Source organism: Mus caroli, unplaced genomic scaffold (assembly GCF_978045245.1).
Source record: "Mus caroli unplaced genomic scaffold, Mus_caroli_1 scaffold_20, whole genome shotgun sequence".
Lineage (NCBI taxonomy): Eukaryota > Metazoa > Chordata > Mammalia > Rodentia > Muridae > Mus > Mus caroli.
In genome coordinates, this window is record NW_028227275.1 from 55,572,670 (window position 1) to 55,592,445 (window position 19,776).

The 19,776-nt window shown below is 48.9% G+C and overlaps 3 protein-coding genes across 5 annotated transcripts in view; all 3 read right to left on the reverse strand.

Moving 5' to 3' along the window:
- Window positions 1-19,776, reverse strand: part of Fau (FAU ubiquitin like and ribosomal protein S30 fusion) — a 106,004-nt gene that overhangs the window by 58,473 nt on the left and 27,755 nt on the right. The window lies entirely within an intron of this gene.
- Window positions 5,844-9,182, reverse strand: LOC110286114 (uncharacterized). Of its 2 annotated transcripts, XM_021152577.2 has the most exons (6): window positions 9,088-9,182; window positions 8,853-8,963; window positions 8,415-8,512; window positions 8,106-8,204; window positions 6,343-6,409; window positions 5,844-6,208 (listed from the first exon to the last, which is right to left on the reverse strand). In XM_021152577.2, exons 2-6 carry the CDS (start codon window positions 8,910-8,912, stop codon window positions 5,978-5,980), a joined length of 555 nt encoding a protein of 184 aa, XP_021008236.1. In that variant the 5' UTR covers window positions 8,913-8,963; window positions 9,088-9,182; the 3' UTR covers window positions 5,844-5,977. The 2 variants fall into 2 exon arrangements, with proteins under 2 accessions (XP_021008236.1, XP_029328729.1); XM_029472869.2 differs by lacking the exon at window positions 8,106-8,204.
- LOC110285587 (sororin) lies at window positions 12,218-19,748 on the reverse strand. Its single transcript, XM_021151855.3, has 6 exons — window positions 19,536-19,748; window positions 19,255-19,346; window positions 18,291-18,356; window positions 18,171-18,206; window positions 13,440-13,889; window positions 12,218-13,316 (listed from the first exon to the last, which is right to left on the reverse strand). Exons 1-6 carry the CDS (start codon window positions 19,579-19,581, stop codon window positions 13,236-13,238), a joined length of 771 nt encoding a protein of 256 aa, XP_021007514.1. The 5' UTR covers window positions 19,582-19,748; the 3' UTR covers window positions 12,218-13,235.

Sequence of the window (19,776 nt, forward strand, 5' to 3'; positions counted from 1 at the left end):
CTTCTGACCTCTGCAGGCACCAGCAGGCACACAGCGCACAGATACACATGCAGACAAAACACCCATACACATACACATAAATAAATCCTAAAGGTGATGAATAAAGATACTGACTGACTTCTGACCTACACAGATACATGCACTCATGTACACACACACACACACACACACACACACACTGATGCACATACAATGCTCTATAAACAAGGAGGAAATCAGCTCTAGCTGTTGGAATCATTTGGTGTGCACACTTCCACAGACACTGGGACACTTTGCCTGACTGGACACTGAACATTCTCGACTGTGAGCATTGGAGAGAGATAAAGCGTGTGAGGTGAGCTCCCTCCACCCCACCCCCATCTCTGGTGGGACAGCCACCACGCTCCTCTCCCTTCTCTGTCTCCTGGCTCAGCCTGTGACCCCTCATCCTCTTTGGGGAAAGACACATGATGGTTACACTTGGTGCCTGTGCAGGAGTGTCACATGACACTGGGGGGCATCAGGCACAGAAGGTATAGAACAAGCCTTACATTTGGGAATGTCTGTTTAGACCTCAGCAAGCAGCTGGATCTAGCTTCAACTCCTAATGATCTCTCTGAGCACAACCAGAAAACCATCTTAAGCATTGTCAAGTCATAAAACAGGCCCTTCTGTCCCGTTGTCCTGGCTGGGCCCACAGATAACAGTCTTATATCCTCTTCTCTCTGCCTTTAAAATACTAGTTACTTGGGTTAGGCAGTGGTGATGCACACCTTTGATCTCAGCACTCAGGAGGCAGAGGCAGGTGAATCTGTGAGTTGCAGGCCAGCCTGGTCTACAGAATTAGTTCCAGGACAGCCAAGGCTACCCAGAGAAACCATGGTCTCAAAAGACCAACCAACCAATCAAAAATCAAACCAAACCAAAAACAATGCCCTCCCCCAAACCTCACTTATTTAGATGTATGTGTTCATACGACAGCAAGCATGTGCAAGTCAGGAGATAACCTTTGGTGGTAGGGTTAGTCCTTTCATTAGGAAATCAAACACAGGTAAAAGGTAAAAACGTAATCAGTCATTGAGCTATGCTGCCAGCTCCCTCTCCTCTCCCTGCCCACAGCCTTCTCCCTGCCCAGCCCACAGCTGACCACTGCTTCTCAGGTCACTGCTCTGATGCTCAGCCTCCTAGCCCTGGCTCATCCCCTGTCCTCTTGGTATCACTGCAGAGCAAGCAGTCCATGTCCCCACCTGAGGTCAGCCTCCACCCTGGGACCTGGAGCACAGCCCAGTAGGTGTGACTCAGCAGGTCCTACTCCCTCCTACTCCTGTGCACAAGCATTCACACACATATATGTGATACATGTGCACATGACATGCATACATACATATATATTACACACACACCACCACCACCACCACCAACAACAACAACAAAACAAACTTGTTTCCCCTAGGCCTTTCAAGCCAGACAGTGGGCTGATAACCATAATTCACTAGGATATATCACACTGAATCCTTGGACCCAGCTAGAGCCTATGAGGTATGCACTATCATCAGCTGTGCTACAGACAAAGTCTGTCCAGTCATGGTCCCACAGATGTGGTTAGAACAGAGAACAGGGATGAGGCTGCAGCCCCATGCTCACTCCGAAGATGTCCAGCATCTCTTGGCTCTGCACTTCCCAGGAGATGGCACCAGATGGGACATACGAAGGTTTGTCTCTCAGCCCAGTGTCTTGAGGACAGTGGGGTCTGGAGGATTGTACATGGTGCTTTAGCACACACAAAACTTTCTTTGGACTACCAAATCTGGGGGAGCTGTGTGTAAACTGAGAGACCTTGTAAAACCATCACAGCTTCCCTGTGGGACTTGGGTTTGAACAACTTTTAGGCTGGTACTGCCAGGCAGTGTCAACAGGAGTGGCCACAGGGACTGAGTTTAAGCATCACAAGCTGGGAACTGGAGGGCCAGGGGGATTAGGGACACCTATACTCCTGTGCCTGAAAGCTAGCTGGGGGCTCTCTAATTCACTTGATTGCTAGCAGCCCAGCAGCCTTGGTAGTGCCTAAAAGCCTACGTTCCTGGGTTCCCAGGCCTGAGGGCTTTCAGAGGGAATGAGGCAGTCAGGTTACAATGATGTCTGCTCGTGAGGGAATACCTTACGTTAAGGTATTCCTTCCCAAGAACCCCTCGACCTTTCCAGAGTTTTCCTCAGTCTATATTTACTCTGCTTTAAAAGAGAGAAGCATGATACAGACCACTTCAGTCTTGTCTGTTCCTAAGCTCCATCTTGTTTCTTACTAGGCAAGGAAAATAACCTTTATTTGCAGAACAAGGCGTTTGATTGTGAGTTTCTGGAGTTTGAGTTCCCACCCAATGGGAAACTAAGATATTTGAATAATAACAATTATAAAAATGATGCCATGGTCAGAAAAAGAGGCTTGCTTACATAAAAGTGGGATGGAACAATCAGTAATTGCTGACTGTGAACTCCTGAGAAGAGGATGTGCTGTGGACTCCTCCTGACTAAGCTGACAAGAGCTGGAAATCACCATCAGTAATTGGTTGCAGGCCAGAGAGATGGTTCAGCTAGCCATACACGCCTCGGGACTTAAGTGTGCTCCCTGCAGCCCACATAAAGGTGAACAGAGAGAACTCTACAGACTTGTCCTCTGACCTCCACAAGCATTGTGCCATACATGCCTCCCCCTTAATTAAAACAAAATGTCTTCCTTATTTTTTTAAAAGAATTATTTATTTTATTTATATGAGTACACTGTAGCTGTCTTCAGACACACCAGAAGAGCGCATTCGATCCCATTACACATGGTTATGAGCCACCATGTGGTTACTGGGAACTGAACCCAGGACCTCTGGAAATTTTCTTCCTTAGTAATATCAAGCAATCTAACGGTCCAAAAGACCTATGAACACTTTATTTTAAAGTATTTAGTCTCCAGTCCTATTGGATTATACTTCAAGATTGAGCCAATCTAAATTGACAAATGTAGACACAAAGGAGGTGGGAATAGGTTTAATATAATTGGGGAAAATTTATATATATTGGGATTTCTTTGTGTAGCCCTGGCTGTCCTGGAACTCACTTTGTAGACCAGGCTGGCCTCGAGCTCAGAAATCCGCCTGCCTCTGCCTCCCAAGTGCTGGGATTAAAGGCGTGCACCACCACGCCCAGCTGGGAAATGTTTTATATACAATAAATCAGTCTCTAATAAATGTGGAAGGATGTCCTTAGTCTGATAAGTAGTTTCACCATTGAACTGTTGGCCAAAGCATCCCTGGTCAACATTGTTACCGCATGCTTCCCTTAGGGAGACTAAGGCTCACTGTACCACCGGGCCGCTGGTCAAGGACTGGCAGGAAGTGGTTCTCAGGGGAAGCTGGGAGCCCCCTGCAACCATCAGATGAAGATGGGGCCTCTGAAGAGGTGGACTGTAGAGTTAAAGGTGTGAGTTCTGCTCAGCCTAAGCTGAATCAGGGTCAGATGTGCCCGCTCAAGTGTCCCCTCAGCCACTGTGCTTGAAACAGTCCCCAGGGTACTTCAAAGTTATACAGAGGCAAGAGGGGCTTCGCTGTGTTAGTGTGTGCGTGCCTAGCCCAGCAGGCCTTGGGTTTGATTCACTACACTGTGGGTGGCTGGAGGAGGAGCCACAAGCAGGGAACTCCTTCAGGTTGGTGGTGCAGGTCCAAGAGCAGGAAGAGGTGGCCCGACTCCCATGCTCCCTCATTCTAGGGTTTCCTGTCCTCAGGAAGCTTTCTTGGAGGATTAGAGAGGAAGTCCAGCGCAGGCTCCATAACATTAAGAGATTATTTTCTAAAATGGATTAGGATGCAATCGACTTTCACCACAGGCTTCCTCCCCCAGCTTCTCTCTCCTTATAACCCTGCTATTCTTTTTTCTTTTTTTTTTAAGATTTATTTATGTATACTAGTACACTGTTGCTGTCCTCAGACACACCAGAAGAGGGCACTGGATCCCATTTCAGGTGGTTGTGAGCCACCATGTGGTTGCTGGGAATTGAACTCAGGTCCTCTAGAACAGCCAGTGCTCTTAACTACTAAACCATCTCTCCAGCCCCCTGCCCCCTGCTATCCCTGCTATTTTTGATATGCTCATTCTCTCTCTCTCTCTCTCTCTCTCCCTTCCCTCCCTCCCTCCCTCCCTCCCTCCCCTTTCACTATGCTACTCTATCTCCTGCGAGTTCCCCTCTCTCATAGATAGCCCTGGTTGTGTCCAGTTTACTTTTTTCCACTCTCTGCTCCGGACTCTTTCAAATGCCTCTGGCTGTCCTCGCTCTCATCTCTACAATCAAAGCTTTCTCTTAACCACACCATGGAGGTCACGCTGTCAGTTTAGACAGGTATCCGGAGCTGTCTTGGCTACTTTGTGGGTTCTTCTTTCTTCCACCCTTCTTCATCTCTTTTCTTATAACCTTTCAAGCCCCTAACACTAGAGAAAAAGATAGAAGTGCAGAGACATCCGTGAATAAAGTCAGGAGTTAGGCTACTTCCTGTGGATTAGGGAAGTCAAGTCCCCTGAGACAAGTATCACTGTCCGGACATCTAATTTCTTCTTTTTGTTTTCTTCTATACTCACAATTACTTAACAAATCACAATCAACAACAACCAACCACCCACCCACACTACCTCTCAGCAGCCTTAACACTTGTATATCCTCAGAAAAGTCCCCAGAAATCCAAATGCCATCACACAATTGCAGAAACTATCTGCAGCTGGCAAATTCATGCCCCTGCTAGAGCATGAGGCAAATCACAGCTGCTGTGGACTGAAGCAGCCCCATATCCACACCTTGGGTTAAAATGAAAACATATTCTTACAATATTTCTATTTTTTTTTTAAAGAAACCAAATCCAAAAATTCTCACTCCAGGTATCTTTGCTATTTCCACACTGCATGGGCCCAGCAGGTTAGCTGACCTGAGGGATTCTGGTCTCTACCTCTCATCTCCCCTTGGGAGTGCTGGGATAACGACCTCTCCTCATGCTATGCATCCCACCGTTATGTGGATTTTGGAGATTCCAGCTCAGGTACTTCAGTTTGAGTGACAAGAACTTCATTACTTGAGTCATCTCCCCAGGCTTTAGAAGGTAGGACTTCTGAGCCGGGAATGGTGACGCACGTCTTTAATACCAGTACTTGGGAGGCAGAGGCAGGCGGATTTCTGAGTTCGAGGCCAGCCTGGTCTACAGCGTGAGTTCCAGGACAGCCAGGGCTACACAGAGAAACCCTGTCTCGAAAAACAAAACAGGGCTGGTGAGATGGCTCAGTGGGTAAGAGCACCCGACTGCTCTTCCGAAGGTCCAGAGTTCAAATCCCAGCAACCACATGGTGGCTCACAACCATCGGTAACAAGATCTGGCGCCCTCTTCTGGAGTGTCTGAAGACAGCTACAGTGTACTTACATATAATAAATAAATAAATCTTTAAAAAAAAAAAAGAAAAACAAAACAAAACAAAAAGAAAGAGAGAAAGAGAGAGAGAACGTAGGAGTAGGTAGGTGTTCCCTTCACACATACACTTTGTCTCTCACTTTAGGAATTGTGGGAGCCTAGTGAGGCTCCCCAGGCTGGGCACACACTGAAAGGCAAAGCCCTTAAGCAGTCACAGCCCAAATCTAAATGCATCTCTAAACCCTTGGGAATTCTTACCATCTTCCTGCTCCACACCCCATGACCTACAAAAGAGGTTCTTCGCAACCTTAGTCTGTACTCTGAAATCTTGATTGAGTCTGAAGGCAGCACTATGGGAGTTAGGAAGGTCCAGAGACCTAGCTCTCAGATCCCCTGGATGTCCACCTCACCCAAGGCTCTGCAATTCAGTGGTGATCTTTATTGCTGGGGCTTAAAGAGGGGCTGACTGGTGGAGCATTCCTGTGGAATTTTCTGGGGATGAGGTGGCTTCTGGCAAAGGTATGGGAGTGTCAAAGGAGTAGTGCAGGCCAGGAGCCCTCTTCGGTTGCTCAAGAGGTTGGACTTCCTCCTGGGTAGCCCCTGCTTCCTCCTGGGTAGCCCCTGCTTCCTCCTGGGTAGCCCCTGCTTCCTCCTGAGTGGCCTCTGCTTGCTGACTTATCCTTGCTTTCTTTTGAATGTCCCTCTGCTTTGACTTGGGAGTTTTCATCTGTTTCCTGGGTGAGCCTGGATTCCTCTGGGATGATCAGAATGCTCTCCAGGTCCTCATACACCACGGTAGGCTAGGACAAAGGGTTACAAGAACTAACGTGGGTGGCCAACCAGCAGGACTAAGTTCAGCCTCAGGAGCAAAGGGGCAAGGCTTGGGGTGGGGAGGAGCCAAGGCAAAGAATAGCTCTTGGGCTGAGGGTCTCACCAAGTTCTCTAGCTTTTCTTCAAGGGCCAGGTTTTCCCTTTGGTTAGCGTACAGTGATTCCTCAAGCCTAGGAGAAAGGAGAGCCCCCTGAGCCCCAGGAACCCCTAAAATACACACACTTCCTGCAATAGCTCTGTCGCTGGTGCCTCCCTCCCACATCACCATTGCAGAGGAAACTGGTCCTCCCATATAACCTGCATAAACAGCCCAGAAAAACCAATCCTCTTCTTTTTCTTTTTTGTTATTTCTGAGGCAATGTCTTACCACATAGTCCTGGCTGTCCTGGAACTCACTATGTAGACAAGACTGGCCTCAGACACACAGACCTGCCGGCCTCAGCCTCCTGGTGCTGGGATGTAGTGTGGACTACCAGGACCAGCATTTTCTCTAAGACTTACTTATCTCCACTGAGTAGTGGTAGTGCACACCTTAAATCCCAGCAGAGGCAAGTGGATATCTGTAAATTACAGGCTAGCCTGGTCTACAGAGTGAGTTCCAGGACAGGCAGGACTACACAGAGAAACCCTGTCTTGAAAAGCAAACAAAGATTGACTTAGTTTATGAGTGTTTTGTCTGTCCCTGCGTCTGGTGCCCCCAGCAAGTGAGAAGAGGGAGCAGATTCCCTGGAATTAAAGTTGTAGATAGTTGTGAATCTCTATGTGGATGCTGGGATTTCAACCTAGATCCTCTGTAAGAGCAGCCAGTGCAGACACTGAACTTTTTTTTTTTTTTTCCAAGACAGGGTTTCTCTGTGTAGCCCTGGCTGTCCTGGAATTTATTCTGTAGACCAGGCTGGCCTTGAACTCAGAAATCCGCCTGTCTCTGCCTCCCAAGTGCTGGGATTAAAGGTGTGCGCCACCACTGCCCGGCATTTTTTGGACACTGAACTCTTGATTCTTCTCTTTCCATCTCTCACTGCTGACTTTGGACACACACAGTCTTACCTAGATGTACAATACTGAGATCTGAAGCATAGCTTCCTCAAAGGCAAATGCTTAACCACCCGATCTACATGCTCAACCTTCCTCATTTATTCATACCAAGATCTCATGTAGCCCAGGCTGGCCTGCAATTCTCAAAGAGAGGAAGATGTTGAACACCTGATCTTCCTGTTTCCATCTCCAAATGCTGGGGTTACAGCTACTCACCCATAGCCAACTCTTCTTAAGCAGGCTGCTTCTTACCTGGGTGGCAGTCTCCATGGAGCAGGGAAGAAGGCTGGCCATCTCTTTGAGCTCTCTAAGGCCTGGTTCAGGACTCTCAAAGTTTCTAGCCTGAATCAGCCCTGCCTGAGAGCTCAGTACCAGAAGTGTGTGAGTGGAAACAGGCATTGTTCAGATCCAGGGTCAAAGGCATGGAGCACTGAGGAGAGCCATCACTTCCATCCTTGACCTCTGTTGCCAGGAGGAATTGAATGGACCCCCAGCTCCATTGGCTGACATCACAGAACAGAACCCCTCTACCACCAGCTACCCATCTAGTTCTTTGACAGTTAAAGTTAAGAATGCTCAATGCATCAGACTCCTGCCACTCAGCCATGGCTATGGTCACTAACGGGTGGGACAGATCCTGGTCCTGTAGGATACTTGTGCTTAAGAGTCGGCCCTGACAGAATAAAGACAACAGAAAAGACAGCCAGAGAATTCAAGGAAAGCGGAGACCCAAAGCCACAGCAGCAGCCCAAGCCCTTGGCTAAGAACTAGATCTGACTTCCCCAACCTGTCCTGCAAACTTTGCCCCACTGGTCTGTCCCTGAAACTCACCTCCTGCAGTCCCTTTGCAAATGCTCTATTTCTTCTGAGGTCCGTCTAGGGCCCCAGTCATCCTCATCAATGAACTGATTCTCATATATGTCTGTGTCCCTGGGGAGGTAAGAGTCGGACCTCAGGGTCTGGAGACCAGCTGTGTGTTCCCAGCCTGAGACCCAGCCCCATCAGTCACGTGTGGACTTTCCGCTGTTCAGCCCAAAGCTTAATCCTAGCACAGGTTTGAATGGTTTTAGGTGGGGGTTGTCTTTCAAGTTCCTCAATAATAGCCACTCACGCACAGACACACCATTCAGGCAGCCTTACGTCGTCTCATCGTCTATGGGCTCCGGAGTGTTCAGGAGCGTGAACAGGAATGTGACAGTAGGTTCCGGCTGCTCATCCAATGCTGGCTCTGAAGATGGCTTTGCAGAGAAGGTGCCTTGGTGACTGAAATGGTATGAGGCTTCCAACCCAAGAGCCAGCCCTCCCTCCCCTGTCCACCTCTCTTCTCTAGAGGAATTAGATCTCTGTGGCCCTTGGCTTCGGTCGGGGAGGAACAGGGGAAAGGACAGGACAAATGAGGTTTGTTTCCGAGGGGACTGAGCTGCTGAGGACCCAAGATGCTCCACAGCGAGGAGTCTGAGCATCAGGAACACAAGTCTTAGCCTAGCCTAAGGAAGAGTTTCTGCAGCTGCCTATCTTCCTTGCCTTCTGTCTTAGGGTCAACAGTAGATGAGGGAGCCCCCAGGGCTTTGCTGTCACCTCTATAGTGGGCTCCCCGGAGTCCTTAGGTTCTTCTAGCTGTGGCTCAGCAGGCTGCATGGCTGTTTTCAAGGCCTGCTTGGAGTGGATACTCTGCCTGCCTGCGGAAGACTGAGGGAGACACAGACCTGGTTGATGATCCTGCTTCCCCAATCCCTTGGCTTGCCTTTTCTAACAGGCTTGGTTTTCTTGGGATCAGAACTGATCTCAGTAGTGATGGTCTAGAGCCCGTTACCAGCAATATTCAGCAAGCCAGAGGCGCCAGAGCCAGCACCACCAGAACAAGGCCCAGCCCAGATGGTAAAGCCCTCAGCAAGTACAATATGGGATGCCCAGTGTTGATGGTTAATATTGTCACCTTGACAATCTACAATCACCTAGGAGACACATTTCCTGGCATGCCTCTGAAGGAGTTCCTAGAGAGGGTTAACTGAGGAACATAACCCCCTCTTGGAGGATACTCTGCTCCATGGGCGGGTCCTAGACAGAATGAAAAGCAAAAAGAGGCCTGAGCACGGGCATTTGTCTCGCCCTGTATCTACTTGACCAGATTCCTCAAGGCCTGCTGCCATTGCTTCCTGTGTGATGGACTATACCCTCAGACTGTGAGACAAGACAAATCCTTCCTTACTGAGCTATTTTAAGAAAAAAAAAAAAAAAAAAAAAAGCAATCAATACACCCAGCTCCTTAATTGCCACTGTGAGCAGGCGCAGGTGCGCGTGCGCATGCTCTGTGCGTGGAGGTGAGAAGAGTTCTCAGCATCTGCTCTTTTCTTCCATCAGTGACTTCAAGGAACAAACTTGGGGTTGTCAGGCTTGTTTGGTTGAGGTTTTTACACCTTGAGTCACCTCCAGAGTTCACAGCCATCTCCAGGGTATAAAATTCTATTACACCCCAAAAAGGAACATTTTAGGCATAGCTGTAGTCTTAGTACTGAGAAGTGGAGGCAGGAAAGTAAAGAATTTAAGGCCGACTTTCAGGTAAACAACTGTGTAAAGGCCTGGGTTATGTGCAGACAGACAAAATCCTAAACAAAGCACAGTAAGCGAAGGGCCCAAGCGCCATCCATCTTTGCCCTGCTTCTTTCTCAGTGCCCAGCTGACACTGCAGGTGGAGGTGATTTCCAACTCACACAACAGCAGTGTTCCTTTAAATATTATCACCGCCTCTCCCCTCTCCCAGCCATTGTGGGTTTTTTTGTTTTGTTTTCTGTTTTTGCTTTTTTTTTTTTTTTTTTTTTTTTTTTTTTTAAGATTTATTTATTTATTATATGTAAGTACACTGTAGCTGTCTTCAGACACTCCAGAAGAGGGAGTCAGATCTCGTTACGGATGGTTGTGAGCCACCATGTGGTTGCTGGGATTTGAACTCCTGACCTTCGGAAGAGCAGTCGGGTGCTCTTACCCACTGAGCCATCTCACCAGCCCCTGTTTTTGCTTTTTTGAAAGGAGATACCAAAAATCACCAGATGAAATACAGAAGCCCAGCAACGGTGGTGCACGCCTTTAATCCCAGCACTCGGGAGGCAGTAGCAGGCGGATTTCTTAGTTCTAGGCCAGCCTGGTCTACAAAGTGAGTTCCAGGACAGCCAGGGCTATACAGAGAAACCCTCCAGGTTTTTGAAAAACCAAAAAAAAAAAAAAAAAAAAAAAAAAAAAAAAAAAAAAACCACTCCAGGTAAAGATGTCTTGAAAAGAGCTGGAGAGATGGCTCAGTGGGTAAGAGCACCCGACTGCTCTTCCGAAGGTCTGGAGTTCAAATCCTAGCAACCACATGGTGGCTCACAACCATCCGTAATGAGATCTGACGCCCTCTTCTGGAGTGTCTGGAGACAGCTACAGTGTACTTACATATAATAATAAATGAATCTTTAAAAAAAAATGTCTCGGGCCGGGCGTTGGTGGCGCACGCCTTTAATCCCAGCACTCGGGAGGCAGAGGCAGGTGGATTTCTGAGTTCGAGGCCAGCCTGGTCTACAAAGTGAGTTCCAGGACAGCCAGGGCTACACAGAGAAACCCTGTCTCAAAAAACAAACAAACAAAAAAAAAGTCTCGAAAAACAAAATAAAAAAAATCTATTTTATATATACGAGTACACTGTTGCTGTCTTCAGACACACCAGAAGAGGGCATTAGATCCCATTACAGATAAGATGGTTATGAACCACAGTGTGGTTGCTGGGAATTGAACTCAAGACCTCTAGAAGTCAGTGCTCTTAACTGTTGAGCCATCTCTTCAGCGCCCCCCCCCTTTTTTTTAAAGATTTATGTGTATGTCTCCCTTCTTTCAGTACCGTCATAATGGTTACCTGTGAATGGGCTGGCTGATCTCTCAAGAACACTTAACTTACACTAAAGAGGAACCATGCCAGGTCCTTACAGGACCAAGCTCCAATCAGTGTCCAGCTGTTGCTTTTCCAAGCCAGAATTTCTCTGTGTAGCCTTGAACTCAGAAATCCGCCTGCCTCTACCTCTCAAGTGCTGGGATTAAAGACATGCACTACCACAGCCTGCCTGTTTTGTTTTATAAGACAGGGTTTCCCTATCGCTCTGCCCAGCCTGGAACTACTAAGACCAGGCTGTCCTGGGACCGAGATCCTCTTGCCTCTGCCTCCCTAGTGCTGGGATTAAAGGTGTGTACCACCACGACTGGCCAGTGTCATTTTAAAATTATGGTAATGCATATGTACTTTAAGCATGAACATGATGGTGGGGCACAGAGAGAAGACTCAGTGAATAAAGTGCCTCCTATGCATGCATGAGGACTGGAGTTCAGATCCCCAGCACAAACAGAAGCCAGATGTGGTTAGCACGTATCTGTCACCCTAGACCTGGGGAAGGGGAGAGAGCCAGTCTAGCTGAGACCAGTACTCTAGGTTCTGCAAGAGCACTGGAGAAAGCCATGTCCTAGGTTTCACCAGAGGATGAGCTAGACACTTACATCTACACAACACACCTAGGAAATCCATCTTTGGTCAGCTTCTCAAGGGGTGCCATAACCTAGCTGCTGGGTACCATCCAGGAGGGGTGACTATACCCAGGAGGGGTGATATCTCCTCCATTGGATAGAGCCTGAGGAAAAGGGAAACAGGGCTAGCTGTAGTTGATTCCATATACCTCCCCTGGGAACGAGTACTTAGCAAGCAGCCTTACTCGGATCCAAGTTCTTCCCTCCTGAGACAGGAGGACTTGGGCCTTCATTCCAGGAAGCCCTAGCTTGGAGGAAGAGTGTAGGACCAGAGCCACTGGAAGGAGGCCATGCCGGCAGCTTGTACAGGTGATACAGCCCGAACACATGGTGTCTGGGGCTGGCCTCACAGCAGTGGCTCCGCCTTCAACCAAATAAAAAGCAGTCTGCAAACGTAGAGACTTCTACACAGTTTATTTGAGATCAAGCCACCTTTCCCTTAGGCTGCACACTAGTTCCTCACAGGCAGGTAGGTCTGCAGTGATGGTAGCAATTCAGCATGATTCAGCTCGAGGCCCACAGGAATGGCTGAGGACTGAGCCTGCAGGAGTGATCCACTAAGCCACCCTGGTGGAGCAGGAGTTTACCTGAGTTCTCATTCCCCCCAGCTTCTGTTCTCATGAACTTGTAAAGGTTGGAAGGCCAATGGCCTTTAAAGCACAGCTTTTGCCATGACTGAGAGGTGGCAGGCAGGCAGGCACCTTAGAAACCATGATACATCCACTTTCGTTCCCAGCAACCCCAGGAATGGGGTCTCACATGAGAGCAATAGTTTTAAGCTCACAGCAAAAGCTGTTTAGTAGGTGAGAGATGAGGTGACATGGTGTCCAGAGCTGAGGCCACGCAGCTTGTATTCAAAGAAACAGATGTGGGCGAGGAAAGAGGTCAAAGCAGAGCCTATAAAGCTTACACTGGTGCATCTGAGGCCCACACTATCAAGTGTAGCCACTTTGCTGTAAGCAGCAGCACCCCGTTCACCAATGTCAACAGCAGAGCACAGACACGGGCCAGTTCCTACATAAGTCACTGTGCTAAAAACCAATTATGCTTCCTCCCTTTCATATCCCGGACTCCAGAGATTCAATGTAAAAATCCTCCCTTAAGCATTTAACGGTCTCCCTGGTCTTTGAGATCTCTCAACTCTACAGAACCAAAGCAGAACACAAAACCTCTCTACTGGTTGGTGGCTGAATGCAACAGAGAGACAGCCCATGGCTAACCCTGTTTCTGACAGTTCTGGTTCAGAGCAGTGGATTCTCACCAACGCTGTAGAGGTAGACAGTCCAGGGCAACGAGACACAATATAACAAGAGGCCGGGACCCCACATATCCTGCTCTACTCAAAAGGCAGTATGTACAGGAAGAGGGGAGAGCCAGCCAAGTCACCCCACTTAATGACGGGCATCCCAGTTCATCTCATTCAATCAGAAGCTCAAATTGCTCAGCAGCTTCAAATTCAGCATTCATGGCCACAGCCCACTTATCCAGCTCTGATTTCTGGTGGAAAGAAATGAGGACACATGAGTGGGAGGGAAGAGCAGCCATGTTGGCCAGAGCACTAGACCCACACCTCAGACATTGCCTTCCCGCCAAGAGTCAGAAAAGTCTGGCCCCACTCACCGCGATTTCAGGAACCTTCTTCTTTCGTTTCTCTTTCACAACTGGGGGAGAGATTCCAGGGAGCGTTCTATCCGGAACCAAGTCCTTCGTCCTATCTGGAACCAAGTCCTTCGCAGGTGCCTTTGGGGTCTCGATTAACTTTGAACACACGACAGGTGAGACTCCAGGCAAGTCGTCAGGTCCCTCAAAGCCAAAGAAGGATCGGCGGCCAGGGGTGGAGGTTGAGGCACAGCCGAGGCTCTGCAGCCGACTGTACGACCGCCTGACTTTCTGAGACATTTCCAGGTCTCTGGTGTCCAGCTCCGCTTCTCCAGAGTCAGGCTCAACATTCTGAGTGTACAGCACGGGGGTGCTGGAGGGAGTACCAGGGACACTACAAGTCTTGAAGAGGTCTTCTTTAGTGGGCACCTTGAGCGGAGGGTTGTTTTCTTTTTCCAAAATAAAAGAGATCTGTATCAGGACAGGAGAGAAGTCTTGTGAGCTAGGGGATTCAGGATGGAAAGACTGCCTACAGGACACACGCAGTTTCTATTGTTGCTTTGTACTTCATGTTGTAGGACTGGAGCGCAGGACCTTGTCCAAGTTCAGCAAACACTGTGCTGTGAGTGCAGCTCCATCCCCAGGCCATGATAGATTTTAAGCAACAAGTGCAGCCATTGAACACAGGCCCACAATGCACGAGCCCTGCACCCTATGCCCGCTGCCAGGAGAGAGAGAGGAGTTACAATTGTGATGCGAGTATAGCTGCTGCTGCTGCTGCTGCTGCCGCCAGACCTGTCTGGTATAGAGCTACCACCTGTTAGCTGATGTCAAATCTCAGCAGGTCTAAACTGGCTTGATGGCCTCCTAATTACTTTGCCTGTATCCAGGCTCACCCTTTACGGGCCACCTGCTACGTAACTGCTAGAGATTCTTCAAAACTGTTCATTTGGCCAAGTATCTATTGGTGACCTGTCCTATACCAGGGACTGTTTTGGGTACTGTAAATACATCAAGGGAAACGAAAAGCCACCTAATGGCACTTCAGTGCTCCCGTTGTAGCGACAAGAACATAATGAGGGGACTGAAGACATGGCTCAGCAGTTAATTAAGAGCACTGACTGCTCTTCCAGAGGTCCAGAGTTCAAATCCCAGCAACCACATGGTGGCTCACAACCATCTGATGTGCTCTTCTGGTGTGTCTGAAGACAGCTAACTCACATAAATAAATCTTTAAAAAGAATTAAAAAAAAAAAAAAAAAGGAACACAGCGAGGAGCACTGGGGTCAGAAGGCAGAATCAGCTGGGTGGTGGCAGTGGTGGCGCACACCTTTATCCCTGCACTGGGGGGGCAGAGGCAGGTGGATCTGAGTTACAGGCTGCAGAACTAAACTTGGAGGCAGGTTGGGATTGTAGTCTCACTGAGGAGGAGACATGAGCTGTGGTGTGAAGGTGTGGAGCAGAGCTGTGTGGACATCTAGAGTAACTGCGATCTAGGTTGGGCAGGGTGGGGTGCCTTGAGGACAGGTGTTTCAGCCAGGGTCAAGGAACAAAATGGGTCAGAGTGGCTGAGGTCAGGAAGTGATGATCCAGAGATTGCAGACGAAGCTAGAACAGAGCTACCGCTCTGTGTATTACAGTCCACCACACTACCACCTCCATGTACACGGCTTTCAGAAGGGCTTTGACCCACGGCCAGTGGAGCCATGGCACAGCTGTCAAGAGCAAAAGCTTAACCTGACATATGCACTTGAGGCTAAGGTACTGGTTACTCACACCCCACTCAGGTCACACAACTCCTCCCCAGGGAGGCTCTTCACACCTGAGATCCAGCCCAGCCCAGCCTCTCATCTGCAACTCCACCATCCCAACACTGTCTGCAGTTGGTCTGTTACGTCATTCACGCCATCCAGACAGGGAAGCTCGAGGATCAGGACACCGCTGTCTAGATCACCGTCAAAGCCCACACGGCCAGCAGAGCCCTGCACACTGCAGGCTCAGAGTGGACACGAAACGTGGCAACTACTTTTCTAGAGCTGAAGACCTAGTAAACTAGTCAAAGGACAAACTCAGGGAGGGGCATTGTGCTCTAATACAAGGAAGTCATCAGAGATTTCCTGGCCATAAACTCTGGAGAATTTTGTTCTGCAGCCCTGGCTGGCCTGCAACTCAGAGATCCTTCTGCCTCTGCCCCCCCCCGCCCCCCCCAGTGCAGGGATAAAGGTGTGCGCCACCACTGCCACCACCCAGCTGATTCTGCCTTCTGTGTGGTTTTTTTTTGGTTTTTCAAGACAGGGTTTCTCTGTATAGCCCTGGCTGTCCTGGAACTCACTTTGTAGACCAGGCTGGCCTCGAACTCAGAAATCCGCCTGCCTCTGCCTCCCGAGTGCTGGGAGTGCGCCACCACCCCGGCTCTCACTGTGTTCTTTTTTTTTTTTTTTAAAGATTTATTTATTATTATATGTAAGTACACTGTAGCTGTCTTCAGACACTCCAGAAGAGGGCGCCAGATCTCGTTACGGATGGTTGTGAGCCACCATGTGGTTGCTGGGATTTGAACTCTGGACCTTCGGAAGAGCAGTCGGGTGCTCTTACCCACTGAGCCATCTCACCAGCCCTCACTGTGTTCTTTTTTTTTTTTTTAAAGATTTATTTATTTATTATATGTAAGTACATTGTAGCTGTCTTCAGACACACCAGAAGAGGGAGTCAGATCTCATTACAGATGGTTGTGAGCCACCATGTGGTTGCTGGGATTTGAACTCTGGACCTTTGGAAGAGCAGTCGGGTGCTCTTACCCACTGAGCCATCTCACCAGCCCCCTCACTGTGTTCTTAATGCTACAAAGGGAGCACTAAATAAAGGGATGCCGATCAGAAGAGGGACGGCCCCTGACCACAACTTCCATCTTCTACAGTCAAAGTCAGCAGACTTTTTATTTTATTTATTTGTTTGTTTGTTTTTCGAGGCAGGGTTTCTCTGTATAGCCCTGGCTGTCCTGGAACTCACTTTGTAGACCAGGCTGTCCTCAAACTCAGAAATCCACCTGCCTCTGCCTCCCAAGTGCTGGGATTAAAAGTGTGTGCCACCACGCCCGGCAGATTTTTATTTCTGAGACAGGGTCTCTCTATGTAGACCAGGCTGGCCTTGAATGCAGAAGTTCCTTCTCTGAAGGTCATGTTTAGAGGAGAAAGACATCAAACATGTAAGTAAGTACCTACTAGGTGTCGATAAAGACACTGCAGAGAAATGTGTCAGTGGTGGCAATGGACTGATCAGGAGGACCTCTGGGAGATGTCATAGGACATTCATCCCACCACCATCTTAGTTGGGCCTTCACCATCTTAACTCTCCCCATTGGTCCTAGGACTCCAATGACGCCATTCACAGAGAAACTTTTCTACAATACTTCAGCTTTATTATGTCAGTACTTGGGTTAAAAGCTGGTTGGGAAGCTAGGTGGGGTAGTGCATGCCTTTAACCCTAGCACTAGGGTGGGGGTTGAGGGGAGTGAATCTCTGTGAGTCTGAGGCCTGCCTGGTCTTCAAAGCAAGTTCTAGGACAGGGCTGTTACCTAGAAAAATTGTCTTGAAAACCCACCTCCACCATCACAAGATGGCTGGGATTATCTCACCAGCAGGGTACCTGCTTAGTACGGCCCTGGGATAGATCTCCAGCACCACACACATCAGAATAACAGATCAAACTGGCACTTTGCCTCACGTCTGCAATTCCCAGCACACTGAGACCAGGCAGGAAGAGTACCAAAGCCAGGCAGCCACACAACCCTGGTCAGAGAACAAAGCATCACGGCGTGCACTTGGGAGATTGAAAATCAGGAATTCAAAACCAGCTTTAAGCACATACTAAATTCAGGGCCAGGCTTGGCCACAGGTAACCCTGGCTGTCTTGGAACTCACTCTGTAGACCAGGCTAGCCTATAAGTCAAAAGAGATCCGCTTGCCTCTGCCTTCTGAGTGCTGGAATTAAAGGTGTGCACCACCACCCAGCACCTTTTACACTGTGTATGCATGTGTCCGGAAGAGGACGTTGGATACTCTCAAACTGAAGCTGTAGGTGTGTAGGATCCATCTGATGGAATCTGAAAACTGCTTTTACCCAGAACCATCTTTCTAGCCCCTACACATAACTCATTCTACAACCATAAAACAAAAAAACCATAAATAAACGCTCAGCAAAACAACCTTATCCCTCTGTAGGTCAGGCTGTCCTAAAACTCAGAGATCCGCCTGCCTCTGCCTCCCAAGTCTTGCGACTAAAGGCATGTGCCATCACAACCATCTGGTGGCAAAACAGTCTACAGAAGCCCAGTGGTTAAGGCATAACTTTTTAAGAAAAATAGTGAGAATGCTCAGAGCATAAAGAACTAGAAATGAGGGGTTGGGGATTTAGCTCAGTGGTTCTCAGCTCTGGGGGAAAAACAACAACAAAAAAACCCCCAAAAAACTAGAAATGAATGACACCCGCAGGCAGGAAACAAGACTGGTAACTACAGTCCGTCCTGGTAGCATGCCCATCTCTAAGACTTCAATCTATCTGCAGAGACTGATGCAGGTGGATCTCTATGACTTTGAGGCCAGTCTGGTCTACCGTAACTTCCAGTTCAGGAAACTGTTAATACAGTGAGACCTAAACTGACAAGCCGTGAAGCAATTGCCTGGGTAGAAGTATATGCCTACCCCCTAAGGCAAACGAATTAAATCCTACACAAATAAACAGAACTGAACTCACCCTAGGACTTCTTCGAACCGTGTGGACATCTGGGACCTGTAGGGATGACATCAACTGATCAATCAATAGCTAAGCCCAGTTTTGACATCTCACTCCCAAAGCCCTCTCTCAGCCCCTCACCTCTACTGTATGAGCTACGATCTTCTTCAAGACGATGGCCTTTCTGACTGGAGCCGCTGGAGTTGTCTGGGGGGGGGGGGGGGAGAAAGTATTATCCATGAGCTTTACATTAGTTCAACGCCCTCTAGGTCAGTGTAAAAGTACTCTGGGAGCCGGGCGTGGTGGCGCACGTCTTTAATCCCAGCACTTGGGAGGCAGAGGCAGGCGGATTTCGGAGTTCGAGGCCGGCCAGGTCTACAAAGTGAGTTCCAGGACACCCAGGGCTACACAGAGAAACCCTGTCTCGAGGAAAAAAAACAAAAGTACTTTGGGGGTGTTGCTAAGAAAAGTTTTTCTTACCTTCTATGCAAGACTTCTCAGCCTCTAAGCCTGGTTCTAAGTTTGTAAGTTCTTGCACCATGTTGGGCACCAACTGTGGAAGCATTGGGCGGGAGTTTTTTGACTCCCTTGCTCCCAAATAACTGCAGGGCATCTCTTCCCCCCCAACCCCACTACCTCCTAAGTAAAGGACACAGAGCTGTTATTCAAAGGCTGCTGGCACTATGTTGGGCAGGTTCTGAGCTACTCTAACCCTCTCAGGCTGCCTATCTACCAGCCACACGGTCCTCTACCTGCATCTCAGTCTTACTCTGACTCAATCTGGTCCATGTGTGCCCTCATGACTGCTCTCTCCCTCCTCTTGACCTTAGAGTGAAACCACCTGGTCTCTCCGCGCCTCCCCCTTCTCTATCCCTGGACTTTTCCGGACGCCTCATTGGGCGCTGATGTCCCGCCTCCTCTGTCCTCTCCTGCCCAGCCATAGGCTGATCAGCTCTTAATCAACCAATCAGAGATGATAAAAAAAAACAACAGTGAGCCCGGAGGTGCTAGTTAGCCCGACTACCAATACCTAGGCATAGAAAATTAGCATCTGAATACGGAGTGCACAAAACCAACCCCAACACCTGGGGGACCAGGAACTCACCCTCGGCCAGACTTCAGGGAACGAGTTCGGGAGATCTGAGCCAGATTTCCGCTTGGACGACTTCGAAGGCTTAGTAAGTGGAGTCCTGGGCCCTGGAAAGGAAAACATGTTTGATGGTGAGCAAAACTTTGCTCGAAGAAAAGGCAACAAACAAACGAAACAAGATGCTTGATGAGTTCGGAAAAGCAAAAGTCGTTTCCCAACTACCCCTTTGGGGCGTCTTCCACCGGGAGCCAAGTTTTGTTCCTCAAACAACCCGGCCCCACTGCTCCCGTGCTCACCAGACCGCTGGGCAGCCCCTCCGGATCGTGTTCGCCGCTCCGCCATGTGTACGGTCGGGCTCAGTCTCCGCCGCAGTCGCCTACTCAGGCTCGCGCCAACCGGGAACTTTGCTGCTTCAAACGTTCAAATTGCCCGCCTTGATGGCGAGAAAGCGGAAGTGATACAGGCCGGAGGCGGACCATCCGCATTTGTCGTTACAGGCTTTACGTCTAGCGTAAGGCAGAGGCGTATCCTGCGGCG